This window comes from Mastigoproctus giganteus, chromosome 12 (genome assembly GCF_048544385.1).
Source record: "Mastigoproctus giganteus isolate SK-2022 chromosome 12, ASM4854438v1, whole genome shotgun sequence".
Classification (NCBI taxonomy): domain Eukaryota; kingdom Metazoa; phylum Arthropoda; class Arachnida; order Uropygi; family Thelyphonidae; genus Mastigoproctus; species Mastigoproctus giganteus.
Genome location: NC_143586.1, coordinates 103,431,545 through 103,457,148, shown reverse-complemented (window position 1 = coordinate 103,457,148; position 25,604 = coordinate 103,431,545). Strand labels below are relative to the sequence as shown.

General features: G+C 37.0%; 1 protein-coding gene across 2 annotated transcripts in view; it reads left to right on the top strand.

The window, feature by feature from the left end:
* The window catches only part of LOC150077310 (NAD-dependent protein deacetylase sirtuin-3-like), a 193,772-nt gene that overhangs the window by 28,082 nt on the left and 140,086 nt on the right, over positions 1-25,604 (top strand). For both annotated transcript variants that reach the window (XM_090386290.1, XM_090386289.1), the window contains exon 3: positions 2,126-2,275. In XM_090386290.1, the coding sequence (XP_090242416.1) occupies positions 2,126-2,275 (150 nt within the window). The remainder of the gene's footprint in view (positions 1-2,125; positions 2,276-25,604) is intronic.

Below are 25,604 nucleotides of genomic sequence, written 5' to 3'. Positions count from 1 at the left end.
CCCTCTTGCTGCTTCCCGAACATTCTGATGTAGAAAACAGTCATCCAATAAATCCACAAAAGTCTTGCTAGTGTGTGAGTGACCAGCCCCCAAATTCCAGTCAATATCTGGGAAATTAAAATCCCCCATTATAAGACTCTCTGATTTACTGGCCCACTATTTCCCTGTACAGTTTCTTATTATACTCATCAGAGTCATTAGGCCTATAGCACACTCCTACTCTCAATTTTGATCTCCCAATGCTTATGTCACACCAAACTGACTCGACACTGCACTGTCCAGCGATGTCGACTGGCTTCACTTCCTTGGATTTTATCTATTTCTTAACTAATAGCATAATCCCTCCTCCCTGCCTATCCTGTCTATCCTTTCTGTAGACATTGTACTCCCCAAATTCCAGTTCTGCATTCCTTATATCTGTGTGACACCACGTCTCTGAAATCTCAACAATATCTGCCTTTGATGTTTTGAGCAGTACCTCAAATTCATCAAATTTATTTACTAAACTCCTAGCATTGGTGTACACGCAAGTATACATGCACCTGTTCTTTTTCTTAGCTACCCTAACACAACCCATGTGTTTACTTGTACGCCAGTGATTCCCAGCAGTCTCTGAAATATCCTGTATCTTATTTTCCAGGCTGCTGCTTATTCCAATAGAAGCAGTGCAAGAATCACTTTCACCTCTGCCAGTGGCTACTGTTAATCTATTAGATTAACAAAAGAAGATGGTATGTATGGTCTCACTGGCTGTTACATGCCTGGTTTTTCCAGTCTTACTTAGCTGGAATAGACAGAAAAAATATTTAAAACAAATAAAGTAGGTGAGTAAGTAAGAAAGACTGATGATCCAAAGTTTTAAAGCAGTTGAATCATTTGTTTCATCTCAACTCCCCTTATATACCATTGGCTAGATGAATGGCATTTGATAAGTACTGTCCTGTGTTTTTGAGCACAGAGTTCATATGTCTTGTTAAATTTTTGCAATATAATATAAATTGATTAATAAAGTTTTCAAATGTTTTGGTTTCCTGATTTCTCCTTGCCCAAAATGTTCATGAAAATGATATATTTTTTTTTTAAATGTGAAAAAATTTTAGTAAAAGAAAAAAAGTGGTAGCATTGCCAATGAAGATTCATTTTGGTGTGTGTATGATTAAGTTTCGGCACTCACAGAATATCACATGGTTTCTTATTGCAAACAGTAATACCTGAGGTACTTCTGTGCTTGCAATGCCTGTGTGCTTTACACTCTAAGCAAATGCCCCTTGTGATAAAGTCATAATGTAATTAATATTTGTTTATGAATATTTACAGTGATTAACAGCTTTTGGATAACCAAAAACAGTGTATGTGTTGCTAATTCGATAGTCAAATAGTCAGAATACAAGGATAAAGTTGTTCTCATTGCATGTTTGAATCCACTTGATACCACAAAATATGGCAGTAGTATTCACTGATTTCATGTGGCTGTCCAAAAATATAAACAGAAAATTTATTTAATTAAATTAGATTGTATGTATAGCTTAGCTTAATTTTGAGCACTCACCTCATAGTAATCCGCTTAGCTGGTGTAGAGTTTTACCACATACATAGTGGTTATAGGATTCTAATAACTTACAGGGATTATGGGTTTAAAACTAAGTTATGGGCTATAAAAAAAAAATTTTAAGAAAGGAAAGTGCACCTTCCTTTCTATGGTTGCCTAATTAAATTAAATAAAATAAAATTAAATGAAGAAAAAATAGAAGCTAATAGTCGCGCACGAGCGACTTTCGAGATTCTTCATCTTCAGTTAGCAATAGTGGGGGTTTTTTTATAGCCCATAACTTAGTTTTAAATCCATAATCCCTGTAAGTTATTAGAATCCTATAACCACTGTGTATGTGGTAAAACTCTCCACCAGCTAAGCGGATTACTATGAGGTGAGTGCTGAAAATTAAGCTAAGCTATACATACGATCTAGTTATTACATTACAGCACATAAGGACTTCTTAAAAAATCAAGAGTTAATTAAATTACTAAATTTTTATTAGTATGTATAAGTTCTTTATATAATTTAAACAAAGTTTATACTTTTTAATATATATTTTTTAAAAATTCTTTGGTAAAATAAAAATTTCAGTTGTAGGCAGGTGAGAGAATTTTCAACAACTCAAGACAGGGAAATCAAGCCACTTGATGCTGCAGCGTATATACAAAGAGAAAGCACCAAAAATATTGTTGTTATTGCAGGAGCAGGCATTAGCACACCAAGTGGTATACCTGATTTTAGGTAAAGTTTTAAGTGTCAAACTGGTTTTTGGATTTATTAATATTTAGACCTTAAATAGTTATGTAGTATTTATACTTATATGAAGTGATTATTATTGCAGCATTAATTGTTGCCTTGTTAATTTTTGATTGTCAGAAATTTTGATTAAATCATCAGCATCAATAAATATATATTTATATATGTTTTGCTTCATATTATGATTTATGTTTTGCTCCATATGAAGCAAAACATAATATGGGGTATCCTTGCTTTAGCTGATGCATTCATGAAAATGAACATAATGAACATGTTAACTAAAACAATATGAACTGAAATGGATTTTTCCACATAACAATATAAATTGGAGTTATCCCCTCTAACAACTGATTGGAAACATTTTCTAAATAAGGCTAAATTTATCCAAATGAAGATTGCCTTGAACAAAAGACAATCATGTAAATGTTGAAAAACAGGAGTGAAGAATTTTTTTGAGCATATCTTGAGCCATCTAAACCTGAAGTTAATCATGGACTACACATTTCATAAATTCAGGGTCTTTCCAAAAAGATCCCCCAGTTTTAATTTGTTATATTTGTTGAAATACATAGCAAACCTCAGTAAAAGTAGTAAAGGTACACAGTTATATTTTAGTACAAGCATTGAAATAATTTGATAATAGTATACATTCCATTCTCTGTTTATTCCATTTTTCTGCCTTGAGTACACTTTGTTTTCTCCAGGGACAGCTACAAAGCTCAGATTTATGTCCACTTTAATATTATTTTAAATTGAATAGCATCCCTGAAAGAGGTGAATCTCTGCTGTACTCCACATACCACTTGACTGCCCACTTAGACTCAAAACATTATCACTGTTTGACATAAACATCCGATTAATATCCGATTTCCCTCTTTTGGTGATGCTATTTGATTTCAAACAATATTAATAATTTTGGTTGATTTATGAATAATGATGCTGATCTCTAAAGTGAGCATGAGTCCAAGCTTCGTAGTTATCACTTGAAGATCACCATGTTCCTAAGAAATATGCAAAAATATATACCGTTACTAACATGCCTATAGTGTTTGTTATCCCTGAACTCAGCAGTACTGAGAGAATAGAAATCATATTAAAACATTTTCAATGTATGCACAATTGGCATTAAAAATGTTCTTTGAAAGGTTACATTAATGTAGCCAGTGTTATTTTATTAATGCTGTTTACAGATGTTAAAACATTTTGCTTCAGTCCTTAACTGTGTGTATGGTTTTTTCTGCAAATATTATCCTTTAGAAAGCCATATAAGAAGTGTCACAGGCTTATCTGGAGAGTACAGTGAAAGCAATCCTATGTAGACCAAGCAAGCTTATAATTCTTGACATGTTATCCTCGCTTGCACAGAAAGTCTGTTCTTGTTTCTCTCTTTTGGCTTGAATAAGGCAATTTGCATGTTTATTTTAAATGTTTTGTCAATGTTTGAAAACCTGCCCATGGTTCTTCAGTCCAAATGCACCATCAAATCCATGTATTGATGTCATTACTCCTAGATACATTGAAGAACGTTATGTGCCAATTTATTTTACGAACAGTTTTTCAATCTTTCAGTTCCATTTTGGTTTCCATTATTTTTTTGATTTCCATAGCTGATTAAATCATAAAGATGTTTTTACGTAATTGCCAAGGTTGTAGAGAGTCTAAAACAAGAGGGAATGATTCTATTCTTTTGCTTATTGAGGAAGTATTTTATGGCTGCATGTGACTACGTCGTGCACAAGTTCTCATTGAAAAATTATGTTCTTATAAATGCCGAGGTAGTGCAAATTTCATCAGCTGGCAGTGCATCATTTTCAAATTTGAAATTTTTTGTGAGTAAGTTTCCAGTACGTTTTGATGTTACTAAAGATAAAGAAATAGATGAAGCCACAAAAGCTTTTCATTATTAGTTCTGTTACTTTTAGTGTGAGAACCTACCAGATGCTGTTATGAAAGAAGTAAGAATTGATATGTATTGGTTCTTGGTTGGGGAACTGACAAGTGCACAAGGAAGCTTGAAATATAACAGATTATTCCAAGTCAAGTCATGCTTGGCATTTTAACAATTTTTCATAACACTACAGAGCGTGGGAGAATATTCATCCAGGTTAAAAAAAGAAAAACTGAGTTAAGATCTCTTTCTGGTGAAGCTTTGGAAATGCTCCTGACAGCCAGGTCTAGACAGCACGGCTAAACTTTGACTCAGTGTTTCTGAAAAAGGTAGTCTGCAACAGTATCTTTCTTGAAGCAATCAAAATTGGTTTGTCTTATAGAATATCCAGAGAGAAATCCATGGACAGAAAAATCCAAGGCAAGCTAATATTTGAAAGCATATTTTATCCTGTATGTATGTTTTCATATAAAATTTGTATGTTGTAGTGGAATTTAATTTCTAGTGCAGTGTGTACTTTACAAAAACCTCTTGCTTTTTTCTGAAACATCTCCTGTTTTCCCTCACCCCCCCTTTTTTTTTTTTTTTTGCAATTAAACTTTTTTTGCATGTTTTGGCCAAGAAATATCCTGTTTTCCTCCTTATGAATGTCTGACCTTCAGCTTTTTGAAAGTCAAAAGGTGGCAGCTATGATGTTATGTGTCATGAGAAATACAAAACTTGGTAAAGGTAAAATTTTAAGTTCTGTTAGGTACAAAAACATAGAGTGTGGTCAAGAAAGTGTTCCTTCTTTTCATAATTATTGAAAGACCATTATTGTATATGCCAACCTTTGAAGTGGGAAAAAAATCTAAAATTTTAAGGTCAACTTATATGCCAAGTATAAATCCTAACCCTGAATTAAAGGCACATTATTAGAGTTTAAAAGACATAAATTAATACCAATACACAGTCAAACTTCCCTATAACGAATTCAATAAATCCAGCGAGAAAATTCATTATAGAGAAATTTCATTATACAGAGAATATCTTTTTTATTTGAAATTGTTATCTAATTAGAAAATGAAAATTAATCTAAATTTATTTTTAATGTATTTTATTTCAAAAATATACTTATTTAAATTACGTTTACACAATTTTCACTGGTAAGTATTACAAATTTAAAAAAATCAGTAATTTTAATTTGTACAGTACAATTAAAAAATGCCTAATTCTCAAAGAAAACCTCACATTTATTCAGTGCATTAAAAACATTATCAGGAACATTTTCACAAAACTGTAGACCCAGATGAACCATTTTAAAAGTGTGAATCTTTCTTAGTGAGTTGGCTTTTCTGTAGGTTGTTCTGATGCTTCTTCAGTGTCATCGTTAATTTTTTCGTGATCATGGTCAGCAGTATTTCATCTTCATTTCGATGTTTTGTTGTAGCCAGATCTTGGTCTACATAATCATAACCATCTAGTGTTATATGATTTTTGATGTTTCCCGACGATTCTAATAATGTCCAAAAGTTTTTCAATTGTGAAAGCGGCAGTTTATCTTGTTCGTCTGATTGTCGTTCAACTTCTGTATTCAATACAAATCCCGCTTTAGAAAAACAAATTTGAATAGTGTATTCACTGATATCTTTTGTCCAAACTTTTGCCAGTTCAGAGATGCAATCTCTAAGGTTAATTGTAACTTCCAAGTTTCTATTTTCTTGTAATGCATTGACAGTCTTCATTAATATTCTCTTTCAATAATGAAATTTCAAATTTTTAATAATGCCTTGGTCCTTTGGCTGGAGTTTTGACATTACGTTTGGTGGTAAAAACAACAACCTTATGCTTTTAAGTTTGGCAGGATGTGCCGGATAGTTATCAGCACGATTTTTTTTTCTTTTGTTATACGCTTGTCTAGTTTTAATATCCATTCTTCGAAAATATCACTTATCATCCATGCTTTTTTATTAATGGTGTAGTCACCGTCCAATGATTTTGTGCCCCTAAAACATCTTGGGTTTTTTGATTTTCCGATGACTAAAAGTCTTAATTTTTTTTCACTTCCTGTCATATTGGCTTCAGCCAGCACAGTGATTCTTTCTTTGCTTTGTTTTCTGCCAAAACATTTATCATCCTTAAAAGCAAGTGTTCTATTTGGTAAACATTTAAAGAATAAACCCATTTCATCAGCATTAAAAATGTCCTTAGGTTCATATTCTTCCAAAATCTTCTTTAAGGTGTTGTTCCTCCAACTGTTGACCATCTTTGCTTACTTCAACACTTTCTCCACAAATAACCTTTTCCATGATTCTCTGGCTTTTCTTAAATTTATCTAACCACCCGGTGCTCGTATTAAATTCTGTATGTTCAAGGGACTGTGCAAATTTCAGAGCTTGTTGCTTAATTATTGGACCTGATATTGGTATATTCTTTTCACATATCATTTACACCCATTTTAGAACAGCTTTATCAACATCTTCGTATACACACAACTTAATTCGCTTCTTGTCTGCTCCTTCAATTGCATTTAAAATTGATTCTGGATTTTTTTAAATCATAGATAGTTTTTAAAAAATAGATAAAATCATAGATTTTTTAAAATCATAGCTTGCAAGTATGCTATATTTCTCTGCAATATCTTTTTTCTTAAAACCCCAGTCAATATCATGAAGAATCTTGACTTTATCATTAATACTTAAACACTTTCTCTTCGACATTGTTTCTGCAATGGTAAAAATTACTTGGCTGCGACAGGCTGTAGCTCACCACCGATACATACACCATGTAGCCAACCCAAACCTTGCTGCACTGCACTGGACATATAGTGAATTGTAGTACCGCCTACAATTAATATAGTGAATTGTAGTACCGCCTACAATTAATATAGTGAATTGTAGTACCGCCCTTCTCTGTACTCGCTCAAGCGACTCTACATCCTTACAAAAATGAGGCCTCCAGACCTGACAATATTCCATGACAGTACCTCATTGACAATAGTCAATGACCTGCTCTAGCACCCTGTCTGTACTGGTCAGAAAACTTCATATCTGACTGCTCAATTACTCCCGGGTCTTTTTCATTTTCTGCCACCATAAGTGAAGTACCACATAGTTAGTACTTCGCTGGGGTTACTTCCAATATGCACTACTATATGCAGTACAGGTAACCCCTGTATAAGTATATGCATATGTAGTACAGGGGTTACCTGTACTACATATAATAGTTAAGTTCCCATAAAATCTCATGTAGTGTGAAATAGTCTTATACGGGACCAAGAACAAGTACAAAAAGGGGGGGTTACATTCCAAAAGCCAACAAAAATACATAATTTTATAACTATCGGAAAATTAATTTTTATTGAAAATAGTAATAACTGAACAAATGTCTTGCAGACTGTGATACATATATGTCCGATAATTAGCATTAGTAGAGGCATATGACGCAAGAAAGCAAGCTTATGCAGCATCAGCCAAAAAAAAAAAACCACTCCCATTTCACCCCTCTGTTCATTCAAAATACCTGTCCAGCTGAGCCTTAAATTTATTTAGGCTATCAACTTCCACAACAAGGAATGAAAGTCTGTTCCACCAACCAACTACCCGCTGGCTAAAGGCAAATTTCCGCACATCTGTCCTACATCTGTCTTATCTCAATTTGAATTTATGCCCTCTCAGGTGATTATTCTGAGCAAAAAGAAGAATCCCATCGGCATTGAGCATACTCAAACCATTCAAGGCTTTATACACCTCTATCAGATCACCTCGCTGGTGCCTAGTCTCCAGACAGTGTAATTTGCAAAACTTAAGCCTTTCTTCCTAAGAGCAACCCTTCGTTCCGTTCACTAATCTTGTTGCCCTTCTCTGTACTCGTTCCAGCAGCTCTACATCCTTCTTGAAATGAGGCCTCCAGACCTGTATACAGTACTCAAGGTGTGGCCTGACCATTGTCTTATACAAGGGAATAATCACCTCCTTATCCTTTCTAGAAAAATTCCTATATATCATTGACAATATACCATGAGCTACTCTTGCAGCCCGTCTGCACTGCTCAGAGTACTTCATATCTGCCTGCACAATTATCCCCAGGTCCTTTTCATTCTCTACCACTGTCAGTGTAGTACCACAGAGTTGATACGGTGCTCTGGGGTTTGCTGTTTCCCATATGTAGTACTTTACATTTGTCAATGTTAAACTTCATTTGCCACCTCTCAGCCCATCCGCTCAACCTTTCCAGATCCTGTTGCAGCAGCGTAGCATCAGTAGTGTTCTTAACAACCCTGCCAACCTTTGTATCGTCTGCAAACTTGGACAAGCTTGATATACCATCAACAATATCATTTATAAATACAGAAAACAATAATGGACCCAACACTGAACCCTGAGGGACTCCACTAATAATGTACGTTCATTTAATTTTCTTCCTCTTCATTGCTGCTAAACACAATCAAACGAAAATATTTTTTGTGTTGCAGGATATCTTCACTTTCTTCTGCAAATTTCTGCAGCATTCGTGTACTTCATAAGGTAAGGCTATGCCTTACCTTATGCTTTTTAGTGTAAAATTTGGAACTTCAGAATTTTAATCTGCACTATCATTCTCTGAATTGATTTGGTTTACCTCCGATGCCATTTCTACCAAATTCGCTTTGCCAGCCTCTTTTCTACCATTAATTCTTGAACATCTTCAGTAGTCGTATCATCAAACCTTCCCCTTCCTACCAACTTAGCAATATCTACTATCGCACCGATTTCGTTTTCTGCCAGTCTGACCATACAGTATTTCCTGAATGAACTGACTTTGGCCATAAATATTTCCAACACGGTTTTAATGTTGATGGTTTATTTCTTTGAGTGATAAAGTTATGATTCCAATACAGTCCACAATTGAGAAATGTTTCAATGCCTCCACTTCAACAGATTTTAAATTAATTTTTTCAAAAAATTCCATTGTAAATTTTCTGAAGTTATGAGTTTTAATGGTAAATATAATGCCTTGATCTAATGGCTGAATTAAAGAAGTTGTATTAGGTTGTAGGAACAGTACTTCATCATTTTCGATGACTTAAATCTTTTGGATGGCCTGCAGCGTTATCCAGTAGTAATAAAACTTTTAATAGATTTTTCCACTTTAAATAGTGTTCTACAGCTGACACAAAACAATTTAGAAAGAATGCAGCATTTGTGCCGATTTATTAAAATTGGCAGTTACCAAAATTATGCCTATGTTCTTTAGGCATAATTTAGGGCTGAAATTTAATTCACCACAAAGAATTATTCCCATATGCATCCTAAGAACAAAGATTAGTAATGCTTCGAAGTCATAATTGTTTTTTTTTTTTTTTGTTTTTTTTTTGGGGTCTCAAACAAGCACAAGTTCAATAGCACAGAACATAACACTATGATTTCCACACAAAATAAAATACAGAGATTTCCCAATAATTTTTTTTTGCATAACAACTAGTAAGTCAACAGCAGGGATTCACAAAAAAAAATGGAAATGTTGAAAAATTGTATCCAACATAATAATAGTAGGGTTTTTTCTACATAAATGCTCAAAAATACCTTGCTTTCCGAGGTTTGCTGAAATTCTCTAATCACATTAGAGTGAAACCGTGTTATATAATATCATGTTGTGTGAGGATTGCCGCAATTTATCAGTCATTTTAGAGTGAAACCATGTTGTAGAAGTACCATGTTATATGGGGTTTGCCTGTACTTTGCATTTGTCAATGTAAAACTTCAGTTGCCACCTCTCAGCCCACCTGCTCAACTTTTCTAGATCCTTTTGTAGTAGCGCACAGCCATTACTGTCATTAACAATCCTTCCAACCTTTATCATCTGCATACTTGGACATTAAGCCTGATATACTTTCATCAATATCATTGATAAATATACAAAACAACAGTGAGCCCAATACCACACCTTGGGGGACTCCACTAATAACATTAGTCCACGAAGAGCAGCATCCAATGATTACCACTCTGTCTTTTCCGACTAAACCACCCTTTTATCCATTGTAGCAATTTGCCCTTAATACCATACTGCGCCAATTTGTACAATAGTCTTCCATATGCAACAGTGTCAAAAGCTTTCCTGAAATCCAAGTCCTCGCATAGCATGATAGGTGTGTTCCTAGAAACCCTCGTGCAATGCAAAATCGTGCAATATAAACAACAGGCCCTTTGGGAAAATAGGGTTAGGTGCCGACCACCCAAGATTGAACACACATTTTTAACCAAAACATTACCAAACACAATAAATAATCGTAATAAAATACTTAAGTATTTTATTACGACTATTATGTAATAAAATATTGCTACTGCTTTTGCTTATATCGTAAGCAAACTTGTTTTTTGTTTGGTTTTCTATCCAAACAGATGACAGCCGTTCCATCTCTTCCAATTCTTTGTGCCTTAATCTAATGTATTTTAATTACACTTTGAGTTGTTCCTGCTATGAAAGTTGTTTTTATTTTCTCTGCATTCTTTGTAATTCTCGGCATTGCCTCATTTAGGTCTGTAGCATGTGCAATACCACATGGTCTTTCATTTCGCTCAAAGCGTTTCATAATTTCATATTTTTTCTCTATTGATAGAGGTGGACTGGCCATAAGACTTACCAGGGAAACCCCGGTGGGCCGGAGGCCGCTGTGATTTTGGCCATAAACCATAGTATGAGGCCACTATAAATTTTCCCGGATAAGAATTTTTGATCCAGTCCGCCTCTGTTTATCTATATTGCTTTTCTTTTTCTCTCTGAATCTGCAATGTCTTCACCAGGATGCTTCCTTTTCACACCTTTTAAGTATTTTACTCATTTTTAGGGAATAAAGCACAATTACAAAACGACGAGGCACACTTGATACACATAAACAAAGCTTCACGCATGTAGCAATTGAATAAACAACACCGTAAGGGCAGAGATACACTATTAACACCTCACCTTTTACTAAAGCACATTTATAGGGGTTACTACCATAAAACAATAAAAATAATTTCCAGTTGCATTTCTGCTAGTGGAATCTGTTATAAACTGGTAGTAAACTCGATCTAATTGCATTTGCAATTATACTGATAGCTGGAATTGTGTTGGTTTTTACGTTATTATGGTGAAATGTGTTTCCCCTTCACTGATATAAAAAACATAAATACATTTTCAGAATCTTCTCTTCATTCCTATCGTATTGCGTTCGACTGCCATTTCTTGTAAACACAAAGGCGAATCGTGCATAACCGAATTCGGTTCGTGTTATATAAGATATCATTCCCCTATTTATAAATAATGTACGATCGAATTCATTTAGTGTAAACACGTGTTATACAAGGACTGACCGTATATGATATCAGAATTATTTTTTGCATCCAGGTCCATCGTAACCACATCATAGTATCCAATCAAATTTGTCAGAGAAGACTTTCCCTTTAGAAACCCATGCTGGGTCTGAATTATTATTGCAGTTTTATCTAGATGATTCTGCAATGCTTCTTTAACCAGTGACTGCATTATTTTTCCTGGATTTTAATTCCTTCTGGCTTCAGAAAACTTTCCTCCCACTCTGCTATAAGTTCTCCTGCTTTTCATAATTTTAAACTTCTAACGTTGTTACATTTTCTGTATTTTGTTTAATACTGAGGGCTGATCAAAAAGTGTTAACTAGCTGTGCCTCTCTGATAAATTGGGTGCATGGGTCACTGCTTTAATGAACATTGCTTGACATGTCATTGTATGTACAGTGGTGTTTATATATTTCTATATTGCATCAGTTGTTCATGTTTGTCGTTTTTGCATTGCATTTTACCATATTGAAAATAATGAGCAACATGTGCATTAAATTTTGAGTGAAAATTGGAAAGATAGATAGCAACTTAAGTTGTATACAACTTATATTGTATACACTTGATACAACTAAATTTTAAAGTTACATTGATGAGACATGCACAACTTTTTGAGTGGTTTCATTATTTCATTGAGGCAAATGTCTCTCAGAAGCACTGACTGTTCTTGATACCCTTCAACCAATAAAAATCATGTATTGCTTGCTGTAGTGAATAATTAGTAAAAAGTGATGGAAGACTGATCAGTGTGAAAATCCAGCCATTTTCACTTATGGCAATGCTTCCATTGAAAGGACAAGTGCCCCATACTTTTGTCACTGCTCTGTGTCTGTCATACAATACCTACTTCACGGGGAGAAGGCGGAATTACTTTCGGTTTCGCACATGCGGTTGGGGCCACACCCGTGGAGCATCAGCCCTCCGCCGGATGCCTGCTATGTAGCGACCGGAGGTCATTTGTCCGATCGGAATGGACAAATGAACAAAGCATCGGGGGCGCATTGTTGACAAAAACAGCAAAAGGACGTGACTCTCGAGAATGTGAAGCTACATCTTCCGAATGACACTTATGGTGTAAGCTGAATAAGACATCCACTGGGTGTTTGTTATTTTGTAAATCCCTTGTGTGGAAGTGGACGAACTTTGTGTCCGTCTGGCCTTTGTCCAGTCTGAAGGCACAACCCTATCCAAATAAAGTTAGGATATTACTACCTCCATAAATCAAATGTTTTATGGAAGCAGATCTCTGAAATGGACAGTCCCGAAGTTGTTGTTCTACCAGATGAAACTAACCAGAGTAATGCAGGAGGGGTAAGCAAAAGGGGATGCAGATATATATTCGGAAGATAGGGGAGTAGAGTGGTTGTTGTTGGGTTGTCTTGCGGTTACTCAGGCTGCGGGTCGTGAAGCACAGAGAAAGAATAAGAAGGCGAGAAAGAAAAAGGAGGAGTACAGTCGCGCTCGAGAGACCACAAAGTTTCATTGATAGGAAGAAGACGGAGAAGTGAGAGAAGAGAAAGAGGCAAAAGACCAGAAGAGAAGAGATAAAGAGGACGATTATGAATCACCGCCCCGGAACTCGACCCTGGAAGTCATGCAGATTAATTCTGGTAATAAATAAATAAATTTTCTGTTTATACTCCGGGACGACCAAACGGTCAGAGGAGTTTACATGATACACAGAATACAAGAAACAGCACCGTATTCAGCAGTCACGGGCTTGAACCCCGGTCACTCAAGGCACGTGTACTTATACACCCGCGCGCCTGACCACTAGGCTACGGCGGCCCATCCTAAGTCAACCCTCGTTGTCTAATTATAAACCGAACTAAACAGCCTAAAGGCAAATCTACCCTATTCTTGTATTCTATTATACAGACCTCTCTCCTCATAGGCATTTATACATGTAAAGTATGGTGGCTATTATATTTAACATATTTAATCTAATTGATAGGGCTAACTGACACTATAATTGTCACATTACAATTGTCATCGTTAAACTTACATGTTTCACTGGTGTTTTACAATCTCTGTCTGTTCCATGTAGGAAGGCCAAGAGTGGATTCCATGTAACCACATGAAGAACACAACATACCTTACTGACCAAATGTTATAACGACATTAAGTCACTGGGTCCCTAAAAATGTAAAGTTGTAAAGCCTGATGCTACTGAGCTATATACTTAACTAATGTCTTTCTCTTAATTGTATGTATAACTTGTTTAGCTGTAATAAACTATGTTGTGTTTGCTAATTCTGCCTGGTATTATTCTCTGATGACACATGATTCTCTGAATGGGTTACTGATGAACCATAGTTAATGCGGCGCTTTGGAGCCCAATCATATAGAAAGGAGCCCAAGGTGTAAATCACAACGCGATCTTCGATGTTGCAAGCTTGCTCAATGTCCATCTGGGTAAGCCTTCAGAACACAAGATCTTTGTCCTAATATAAAACCCAGGTTTCTCTGGATACAAATAGTAGTGTTGGTTCTTGCCGGAGACCATCTGGCCCACAGCTGATCTTGCCTGACAAACATACCACGCCATAAATGAGAAGCTGTGGAACATTGGCAAGCACATACTACAACGGAGAAAAAGCCTGCGGAACATTAGATAAGCTTAAGATAAATGGTTTTGTGCTGAATTAAAAATAACATCCCATTTCAACATCACATATAAAATTTTTGCAAATTGTCATACTTTATCATATCATATGCAAAATGTTATACTTTATCATATCATATGCAAAATGTCATACTTTATCATATTTTTCATAAAATATGCAAAAAAATTGCATTTTTTGTTATTAAAAGGTTGAGGGACATTTATTACCAGTTTTATTATACTAGATAAAGTCTAGTCTAAGGTGAGAATCTCTAATAAAGCTGATTAGGGGAAATCACTGGTTAAGAGAGCAACAAATGGGATCAAGCAGTTTTTTGCATATGAAAATACAAAAAAAAAAAAAAAAAAAAAAGGAGTGGGATCAGTCCTTTACATAAAGGAAGTGGGAAAACATTAGATAATAATTTAGCTAGTGTTACTGATAATTGAATGAATACTTTGCTCTGATTTTTACAGGTGGAGGGTCCTTCACAGTGGGGAGTGAAGTTGGCAGTATAAAAGTAGCAATATTGAAATTATATAAGTTTATTTATTAGAAAAATGTGTGAATCTAAAGACCCTTGGAGCTAATGACATATACCCAGTAATTTCAAGAGCAATAGCAAGAGAGTGAATTTGAACCATTAAAATTAATTACGAGAGGCATCATTGAACTCAGAAGATTGGAGACGGCAACACGAAATGCCAACATTTCATCAATCGATAAAGTTGGTTCAAAGAGTGAATGAGTAACTACGGACAGAAGTCTGACTAGATAGAAATGATATATTAAGTTTTTGTAAATGGAAAACGTTTAACTAATCTGGATGAACATTCAACTGTAAACAGTTGTGCCAGTGTTTGAGGATCTCTCTCTCTCTTGCATGCTTTCACACACACACACACACACACACACACACACACACACACACACACACACACACACACACACACACACACACACACACACACACACACACACACACACACACAAAGTCACTCCATTTATAACTTTAAAAATAATTCTGAATTGTTCACTTTTTGATGCTATATTTTGTTTTAATTTTATTATGAACTCACCTGTGAAAAGCAAATTTTTTAATTAAAAACATCATCATCAACTTGGTCCGGCTTAGGTCCTTTAAGACCTGTTCCATTGTAGCTCTTGGAGGTGGTCTTGATCTCACCATCGTTGTCTTGGTCGACCAACATCTCTCTCTTGCCAGTAGGTTTGTAATTAAAGGCTAATTTTGGGATCCGGTCTGGGTTCATTCTTTCTATGTGGCTGATCCATTTTTCCTGATACCGTTTTATGTCATTTACTATGTTATCTACTTTTAATTTCTCGTGGATATCTAAATTTCTTTGGTAGTCTAGTCTTGTAAAGCCTAATAATAGTCTTAAGAATCTCATTTGTGCTGCTTCTGGTTTGTGTGCATCTTTCTTATTTATGACTCAAGTCTCACAGCTTATTTATGACCCAAGTCTCACAGCTTTCTTATTTATGACCCAAGTCATAAATAAGACCTGGTTTTGAAGTGATGTTGTGCAGTCGTAATTTTGTTTCAGTTGTCATTTGTTTTCCGAAGTGGTGTTTAATCGTTTCATTCATTTTATTATATTTTTGTAGTTTAGTGTGGATGTCTTTCCCTTCATTTTATATTAAATTTCCCAAATAGGTGAAGTCAGATATTTGTTCTATTATATGTCAGATATATCATCAATAATAATTTTGATTCTTTGTACGTTTTTTCCACATAATCCCATTGATTTTGTTTTTGAGGTTGAGATTTTCATCTCGTACTTTTTACCTATTTTATTAAGTCATTTGCTGCTATCTGTAGTTCATCTTCGGATTTTACAATTATTACTTGAACATCAGCATATAATATAGTTTGGATTTTATTCCTGTTGTTCAACTGTATTCCATTGTTAATTGTTTGTTTCCATTCTTTAAGAATTTTATTGATGTAGATATTAAATAAATTTGGTGATTGTCCACATCCTTGTTTCATTCCTTTATTGGTGTTAATTGGGTCTGATAGTTGGCCATTAGAATATTTTATACAGCCTTTCGAGTTTTTATATAGGCTTTGGATCGCTTTCCGGAGTTGGGTTGGGATATTTTCTTCACGTAGAATCTGCCAAAGTTTTTCACGGTTTACATTGTCATATGCTTTTTCATAATCAAAAATTAAAACCATATTTTAAATATTTTTAAAATTACCTCCCCCCACCCCCGCACAGCTTTAGGCATGTTTTTATGATCCCTTTATCTGGTAGTTATCTTCACTGTTGAAAAGTGGAATGTAAATTGAAAAAACCCATGTGCTTTGCAATTTTATGCCGGCTGGACCCTTCAAAGTCTTCAATAATTGGATGCAAGAGATACCACTATTTTAAATTCTTGTTTTTCAAACTGTGCATGTAATTGTGAGAATAGGTTTAACTTTATCCTGCATTTTTTTCTGTTTGTGCAATAACTAAAAGGGATTTTTAAATGGCAAAATCAAAGAAAACACTTTTCTTGAAAGTTATTGGAAGTTTGAGCTGTGTGGAGACAAAGAGCATGATGTTGCTGAAATTGTGTGTTTCAAAGACCCCACATGCCTGCCTCTGGGTTAAGGAAGTTTTTTCCCTGTGGTCTTCTGTCAGTGATTTTAGTACCTACTTCATTACCTCTTTTTGTTTAATATGGTAATTAAAAGTTGCACACAAGTACTCTAATTGAAGGTGCAATTGTAACTCCTTGGTCCATTCACTAACCTGATTATTTCCATTGACTGCTCCAAGACTCTTCACACCAATTAGCAGTTTTCTTGCATCCTCAAAACAGGCCTTCCTCTTGTATGGCATCACCTCTGTTCAAACGAATTTCATCTTTACTGCACAAGTTACTTCTACAAAACTTAGGATGGCAATGCTTAGAAAAATCTCCCCTTTCTCTCCCAAAGCATTCCAGTGCCTCTCGCCTCAAGTCTTGAGTTAATCCATAACGCTTGCAGCATAAAATATTTAAGGCAAAGGCCTCATGCTATGAGGTAGAATGACTAACATATGCCTCGTAGCATGAGGCCTTTTTTTTTAGCATTAGCAAAGGCACATGATGCAAGAAAGCAAGCTTATATAGCATCAGCCAAAAAAACCTCTTATTTCACCCATCCACTCGCTCGAAATGTTTGTCAAGTTCTGCCTTGAATGTATTTAAGCTATCAACATCCACAACGATAGATGGAAGTTTGTTCCAGCAGTCAACTACCCGCTGGCTAAAGGCAAACTTCCACACATCTATCCTACAACCGTCTTTCCTCAATTTGAATTTATGCCCTCTCAGGCGATTATTCTGAGCAAGAAGAAGAATCCCATCAGCATTGAGCATGCTCAAACCATTCAAGGCTTTATACACCTCAATCAGATCACCTCGCAGATGCCTAGTCTCTAGACCCTGTAATTTGCCGGGTCTTTGCCCTTAAATATTTTATAGTCTGTATCACTGCACACCATCAGGCATCTCTCATATTGTGAAGTTATACTTCATAACTGGATTGTCACTATTGCAACACCAGGGTACCTGCCCACCCATCGAGGAGAAGCCAACAAGCTTTGAAATCTGGGTGGTGGTATCTGCTGAGAATAAGTAACAGTAGTCTTCTCCACTGGTGAAGTGTTACTTATTCGAGGTAGTATAGTAACATGGCAACTCGTTGGGAAGGCGTTCACAATATGAGATATACCAAAACAATGCCAATTTAATTAATTTATTTAATTACTTTGGTAGATGGCTACGTTAAAATGATACTTTTGCACTAACCTATATATAAGTCATTCTACCTCGTAGCACGAGGCCTTTGCCCTTAAATATTTTATAGTACATCCTATCCTAACACAGCATTTTTTTAGCATGTCCCCATATTAATATTAACAAAACAATGCTTTAAAGTTATTCAAACTACCCATTTCCATTGTATTGGGTAGAACTCCAACAATCAAGTGCTCTCTGGGTGAGGCATTATGCATATTTATTTGGCAACCATCCTTTTTCAGTTTACATTTATTCCCTTATGTGTGTCATCTGAGGAAGAATAAAGATGCTATCAGCATTTAGTTACATTATTCTTTAACCCTTAGCCATAATTATGAGAGCTTCCCTGGACTCAGGGGAGGCACCCATGGACTGGAGATGTGCAAATGCGACCCCAATTCACAAAGGAGGATCAAAGTGAGACAGGTAATTACAGACCTGTTAGTTTAACTTCTTTTCCAGGGAAATTAATGGAGGCACTGGTTAAAGAAGCATTGCAGGATCATCTAGACAAGACTTCAGTTATAGCTTGGACACAGCATGGGTTTGTTAAGGGGAACCCTTGTCTGACTAATTTGATTGGATACTATGATGTAGTCACAAAGGAACTGGATGCAAAGAATAACTTTGATATCATATATTTGGATCTTAGAAAAGCCTTTGGTACTGTTGCATGTGGAAGACTGCTGAACAAATTGGAGCAGTGTTGCTTTGGAGGCAAATTGCTGCTATGGATAAAGGGATGGTTGAGTGGGAGAAGATGGAGAGTGGTAATCAATGGACACTGCCCTTCGTGTTATTAGTGGAGTCCCTCAGGGTTCATTGTTGGGTCCTTTGTTGTTTTCTGTATTTATAAATGATATTAATGACGGTATATCAGGCTTAATGTCCAAGTTTGCAGACGATACGAAGGTTGGCAGGGTTGTTAATGACACTAATGACAGTACACCGCTGCAACAGGATCTAGAAAAGTTGAGTAGATGGGCTGAGAGGTAGTAGTAGTAGCAGTAGTAGTGGCACATAATGCAAGAAAGCAAGTGTAGGAGCTTATGCAGCATCAGCCAAAAAAAAAAAAAAAAAAATCACACCATTCCCTCCAAATGCCTGTCCAGTTCCTCCTTAAATTTATTTAACCTATCAACTTCCACAACAACAGATGGAAGATGTTCCAGCAATTAACCACCCGCTGGCTAAAGGCAAATTTCCGCACATCTATTCTACATCTGTCCTTTCTTAATTTGAACTTATGTCCCCGTAGGTTGGTAATCTGAACAAGTGGAAGGATCCCATCAGAATTCAGCGTGCTCAACCCATTCAAGGCCTTATAGACCTCAATCAGATCACCGCGCAGGTGCCTAATCTCCAGCCACTGCAATTTGCAGAACTTAAGCCTCTCTTGGTAAGAGAATCCCTTCATTCCCCTCACCAATCGTGTTGCTCTTCTCTGTACACGCTCAAGCAAATCTACATCCTTCCTAAAATGAGGCCTCCAGTCCTGTACGCAGTACTCAAGGCGTGGCCTGACCATTGCCTTATACAGAGGGACAATCACCTCCTTTTTCCTGCTAGCAAAATTCCTATATATCATTGACAAAACCCCATGACCCGCCCTAGCAGCCTGTCTGCACTGTTCAGAAAACTTCATATCTGACTGCACAATTACTCCCAGGTCTTTTTCATTTTCTACCACCTTAAGTGTAGTACCACACAGTTGGTACGTTTCTCTGGGGTTACTTCTACCCATATGCAGTACTTTGCATTTGTCAAGGTTGAACTTCAGTTGCCACTTCTTAGCCCATCTGCCCAAATTATCTAGATCCTGTTGCAGTAGCACACTGCCATTACTGTCATTAACAACCCTGCCAACCTTTGTGTCATCTGCAAACTTCGACATTAAGCCTGATATACCTTCATCAATATCATTGATAAATACACAAAACAACAGTGGACCCAACACAGAACCCTGTGGGACTCCACTAATAACATTAGTCCACGAAGAGCAGCACCCATTGATTACCACCCTCTGTCTTCTCTCACTTAACCATCCTTTTATCCATTGTAGCAACTTACCCTTAATACCATTCTGCTCCAATTTGTGCAGTAGTCTTCCATGCGCAACAGTGTCAAAAGCTTTCCTGAAATCCAAGTATATGATATCAAAATTATTTTTTGCATCCAGTTCCTTTGTGACCACATCATAATAACCAATCAAATTTGTCAGACAAGACTTTCCCTTAACAAACCCATGCTGTGTTTGAATTATTGCTGCAGTCTTGTCTAGATGATCCTGCAATGCATCTTTAACCAGCGACTCCATTATTTTACCCGGAACAGAAGTTAAACTAACTGGTCTGTAATTACTCGTGTCACCCTTCGATCCACCTTTGTGAATTGGGGACACATTTGCACATCTCCAGTCCGTGGGAACCTCCCCTGAGTCCAAGGATGCTCTCATAATTATGGCTAAGGGTTTGCTTAGTTGCTTTGCCGCCTCCTTTAAAATAACTGGATAGATCCCATCCACCCCAGGTGCCTTTCTTATGTTTAACTTCAACAATTTCTCCTCCACTTTGCTCTCAGTTATTACAAAATCATTAAGCACACTGCTACAATTTGATAACCTTCTTCCATTTTCAAATTGTAATAATTCCTCACGTGTGAATGTAGATGCAAAATACTCATTCAGTTTGTTTGCTATCTGAGCAGGATCATCAACAGTCGAACCATCAATGTCAAGTGGACCAATCATATTCATCCCCTTCCTTTTAGAGTTTATATAAGTAAAGAAATCCTTGCTGTTTTTCTTAGCATCTTTTGCCAAAGATTTCTCGTAATCCGCCTTCGCCTGCCGAACCTCCTTTGTGACCTGATTACAGACTAGCTTATATCTGCCACAGGCTTCTGCGTCACCTGATAATTTATATGCATCCCATGCATTTTTCTTCTCTGTCACGAGTCTCATTAGTTCATTTGATAACCATTTAGGCCTAAACCTTGAACGATATTTCTTAATCGGTATATAAAGTCTAGTAGCTTCCACGATTAATTCTTTGAATGCTTCCCACTTAGAATTTACTGTTTGTAACATCGTCAGTTGATCCCACTGTACAGAATTTAAAAACTGTCTGAGACCACTGTACTCCCCTTTACGGAAGCAAAAACCCTTTCCTTTACCCCTGACGGTAGTTACCGCTTTGAGTAAATCCCACTTCAGCACACTGTGATCACTGCCACCTAGTGGTTCCTTTATCTGAAAATTCTTAATACACGAATGATCACTGCTGATAACCAGATCAAGAGTATTACTTTCTCTGGTTGCCTCTCGAACATGCTGCTGCAGAAAACAATCATCCAATAAATCCACAAAAGTCTGACTAGTGTGTGAGTGACCAACCCACAAGTTCCAGTCAATATCTGGGAAGTTAAAATCCCCCATTATAAGACATTCTGATTTACTGGCCCACTCTATTTCTCTGTACAATTGTTCATTGTACTCATTCAAGTCATTAGGCCTATAACACACTCCTACTCTTATTTTTCCTTTCGCAGTGCTTATCTCACACCAAACTGACTCAACAGAGCACTGTTCATCTTTATTAACTGGGTGCACTTCCTTTGATTTTATGTTTTTCTTAATTAACAGCATAACACCCCCTCCCTTTCTGTCCTGTCTATCCTTTCTGTACACATTGTACTCCCCAAATTCCAGTTCGGCATTCCTTATATCTTTGTGACACCACGTCTCTGCTATCCCAACAATATCCGCCTTTGATGTCTTGACCAACACTTCAAATTCATCAAATTTATTTACTATACTTCTAACATTGGTATACATGCAAGCATACATGCTCCTATGCCTATTCCTTGTTACCCTAACACATCCCATGTACCCAACTAATCCATGATGACTGCCATCCGTCCCTGAAACCCCCAACACCCCTTGCTCCAGGTCGCTTCTTATTCTAATAGAAGTTGTGCAAGAATCACCTTCACCTCTGCCTGCGGTTACTGTTAAACTATTAGTCTTTGTATCCCCCCAAACTAGCAGTTTTCCGACCCACCTAACACTGCCTCGATAGCATCAGCAAATATTCTTGCACCCTTTCTATTTAAGTGTATCCCATCCCTGTAGAAGCAATCTCTCCTGTTAACAAGTACAGTCCAGGCTGAAAAAAATTCTACCCCTTGAGCCTTGCACAATCTTTCCAGGGCCGAATTGATCGACAAGGCTGTCATCATGTACTCCCTCCTATCGTGTCTGGGCAGAATTGCAGACACTTTCAAATTCAACCCTAATTCACGGCTTTTTTTCAACAGTGACCTGTACTTGTTGAGTAATTCCGCCGGTCTCCTACTCTTAATATCATTAGTGCCAACGTGTACAACAATATCACCTTTTGTGCCCTTGAAAGATGATATCCGCTCTACAACGTCATCAACCTTTGCCCCTGGCAGACATACCCTGGTCCTGTTCCACCTATCCTTTTTACAAAGGATGTTCCCCGTTTCCCTGACAATAGAGTCACCAACAACTACTAGTTCCTGTGGGACCAGCGCATTCTGCCTTAGGGGTTGCCGCTGTGTTGCGTGATGACCAAGTGCAAGCTCTGGCGTTGATGTGGGCAGCTGAGAGCCTGATGGGCCCCTCAATTTAGATCTTTCGAGGGCATCCACCCTGTCCTTCAAACTCTCATATAGGCCCATAACAACGCTGAGTTGTCGCCTGATTTCCTTATACTCCTTACATCGCGCACACACAAAGACATCCCCCATGGCAATATCATGTTCCATTCCAGAGAGTTCGGCAAACATTTCACAAGCTGCACATTTTTTTAGGCTGTGATGCGTTGGAGAATTGCCCCCCTAGTTCTCCCCCGAGTCACAGCACTCCTGCCACTTTGTGCCCGTTGCTTTGCTGCTCTAGTCTGGGGCATGGTAGTTTAAATTAATAAAATCAATAAATTAAATGTCAGTAGTATTTGAATAGAAACTATTAAATAGAAACAGTGAAGCGTATTACTATATAATTATGCGTTAGAGCTACCTAGCTACCTCAATTAAAAAATTTGAATTCCCTACCACTATATCCAAAAACAGTGTCTACAAAAATGGAACGAAATAACGGTTTTATCTATCGTAAGTAAAATCCACAAAAACTCTTTATCTAAATTAAAAATAAAAAATAACCAGTGTAACTATAACTATATGACTACGTATTAAGTACAATAGAAAATAACAATCATGTAAATAAAAGGCAAACACTTATCGTTTGCCAAATGAAGGTGGCAAATGAAGTTTAACGTTAACAAATGTAAAGTACTACATATGGGAAGCAGTAATCCCGGAGTAACGTATCAACTCTGTGGTACCACACTGACAGCGGTAGAGAATGAAAAGGACCTGGGGATAATTGTGCAGGCAGATATGAAGTTTTCTGAGCAATGCAGACGGTCTGCGAGAGTAGCTCATGGTGTCTTGTCGATTATATACAGGAATTTTTCTAGCAGGGATAAGGAGGTGATTATCCCCTTGTATTAGACAATGGTCAGACCACACCTTGAGTACTGTATACAGGTCTGGAGGCCTCATTTTCAGAAGGATGTACAGCTGTTGGAATGAGTACAGAGAAGGGCAACAAGATTAGTGAATGGAACAAAGGGTTGCTCTTCCGAAGAAAGGCTTAAGTTTTGCAAATTACAGTGTCGGAGACTAGGCACCTGTGAGGTGATCTGATAGAGGTGTATAAAGCCTTGAATGGTTTGAGCATGCTCAATACGGATGGGATTCTTCCTCTTGCTCAGAATAATTGCCTGAGAGGGCATAAATTGAAATTGAGGAAAGACGGTTGTAGGATAGATGTGTGGAAGTTTGTCTTTAGCCAGTGGGTGGTTGATTGGTGGAACAAACTTCTATCTGTTGTTGTAGAAGTTGATAGCTTAAATAGGTTCAAGGCAGAACTTGACAAATATTTGGAGTGAGTGGATGGGTGAAATAAGGGTGGTTTTTTTTTTTTTTTTTTTTGGCTGATGCTATATAAGCTTGCTTTCTTGCATCATGTGTCTTTGCTAATGCTAATGCTAACTCTTTTTAAATCTTAAAACTTCATTTAGGTTGTGATGCAGATATGTAGACTACAGATGTTGCAATTTACATAACTAGCCTTTTTTTTTTGTTTTAAGAATATTGTTTTTGTACCCTCAATTAATTTTGTTACTGTTTTCTGCACCTGGGTAGTGGTGGGTGGGAGAGGCACATTACTTCATTCATAATTTGCATTCTCTTCACCTTCTCTAACAGATCTTGCCCTTCTTATAACGTTGTTTTCCAAACTTGTGTGTAGTATTCCAAGTGTGGCCCAACCATTTCATTATACAATGAGATAATCTTTTTATCCCTGCTGTCATAATTCCTGCTAATTGTCATAGTTCCTTAGGTCTTTATACTTATCAATTACCTTGAGTGTGGTGCTACCGAAATGTTAAGTTATTTGTAGATGTTAAACTTGAAGTAGTTACAGAGGGTGGTAATCAATGGGTGCTGCTCTTCTTGGACTAATGTTATTAGTGGAGTCCACAGGGTTCGGTGTTAGGTCCACTGTTGTTTTGTATATTTATCAATGATATTGATGAAGGTATATCAGGCTTAATGTCGAAGTTTGCAGATGATACAAAGGTTGGCAGGGTTGTTAATGACAGTAATGGCAGTCTGCTACTGCAACAGGATCTAGATAATTTGGGCAGATGGGCTAAGAAGTGGCAACTGAAGTTTAACCTTGACAAATGCAAAGTACTGCGTATGGGTAGAAATAACCCCAGAGAAACGTACCAACTGTGTGGTACTACACTTAAGGTGGTAGAAAATGAAAAAGACCTGGGAGTAATTGTGCAGTCAGATATGAAGTTCTCTGAGCAATGCAGACAGGCTGCCAGGGCAGGTCATGGGGTTTTGTCAATGATATATAGGAATTTTGCTAGCAGGGAAAAGGAGGTGATTATCCCTCTGTATAAGGCAATGGTCAGGCCACGCGAGACCTGCGTACAGGTCTGGAGGCCTCATTTTAGGAAGGATGTAGATTTACTTGAGTGTGTACAGAGAAGGGTAACAAAATTGGTGAGGGGAATGAAGGGATCCTCTTACCAAGAGAGGCTTAAGTTCTGCAAATTGCAGTGGCTGGAGACTAGGCACCTGCGCGGTGATCTGATTGAGGTATATAAGGCCTTGAATGGATTGAGCACGCTGAATTCTGATGGGATCCTTCCACTTGTTCAGATTATGAACCTAAGGGGGCATAAATTCAAATTAAGAAAAGACAGATGTAGAATAGATGTGCAGAAATTTGCCTTTAGCCAGCGGGTGGTTAATTGCTGGAACAAACTTCCATCTGTCGTTGTGGAAGTTGATAGCTTGAATAAATTTAAGGAGGAACTGGACAGGCATTTGGAGGGAATGGTGTGATTTTTTTTTTTTTTTTTTTTTTTGGCTGATGCTGCATAAGCTCATACATTTGCTTTCTTGCATCACATGCCACTACTACTACTACTACTACATCAACCCTTTATCCATTTATTTAGATCATTAACTTGACTACCTCTTTACTGGATATAATCCAGAAGTTTAAAAAAATTTTGGAGGACCACCCTCCTTTTTTTTTAATGTAAAGGAAGTAATATGTGTGATATGCTTATGCCAAGAAAGGTTAGAAG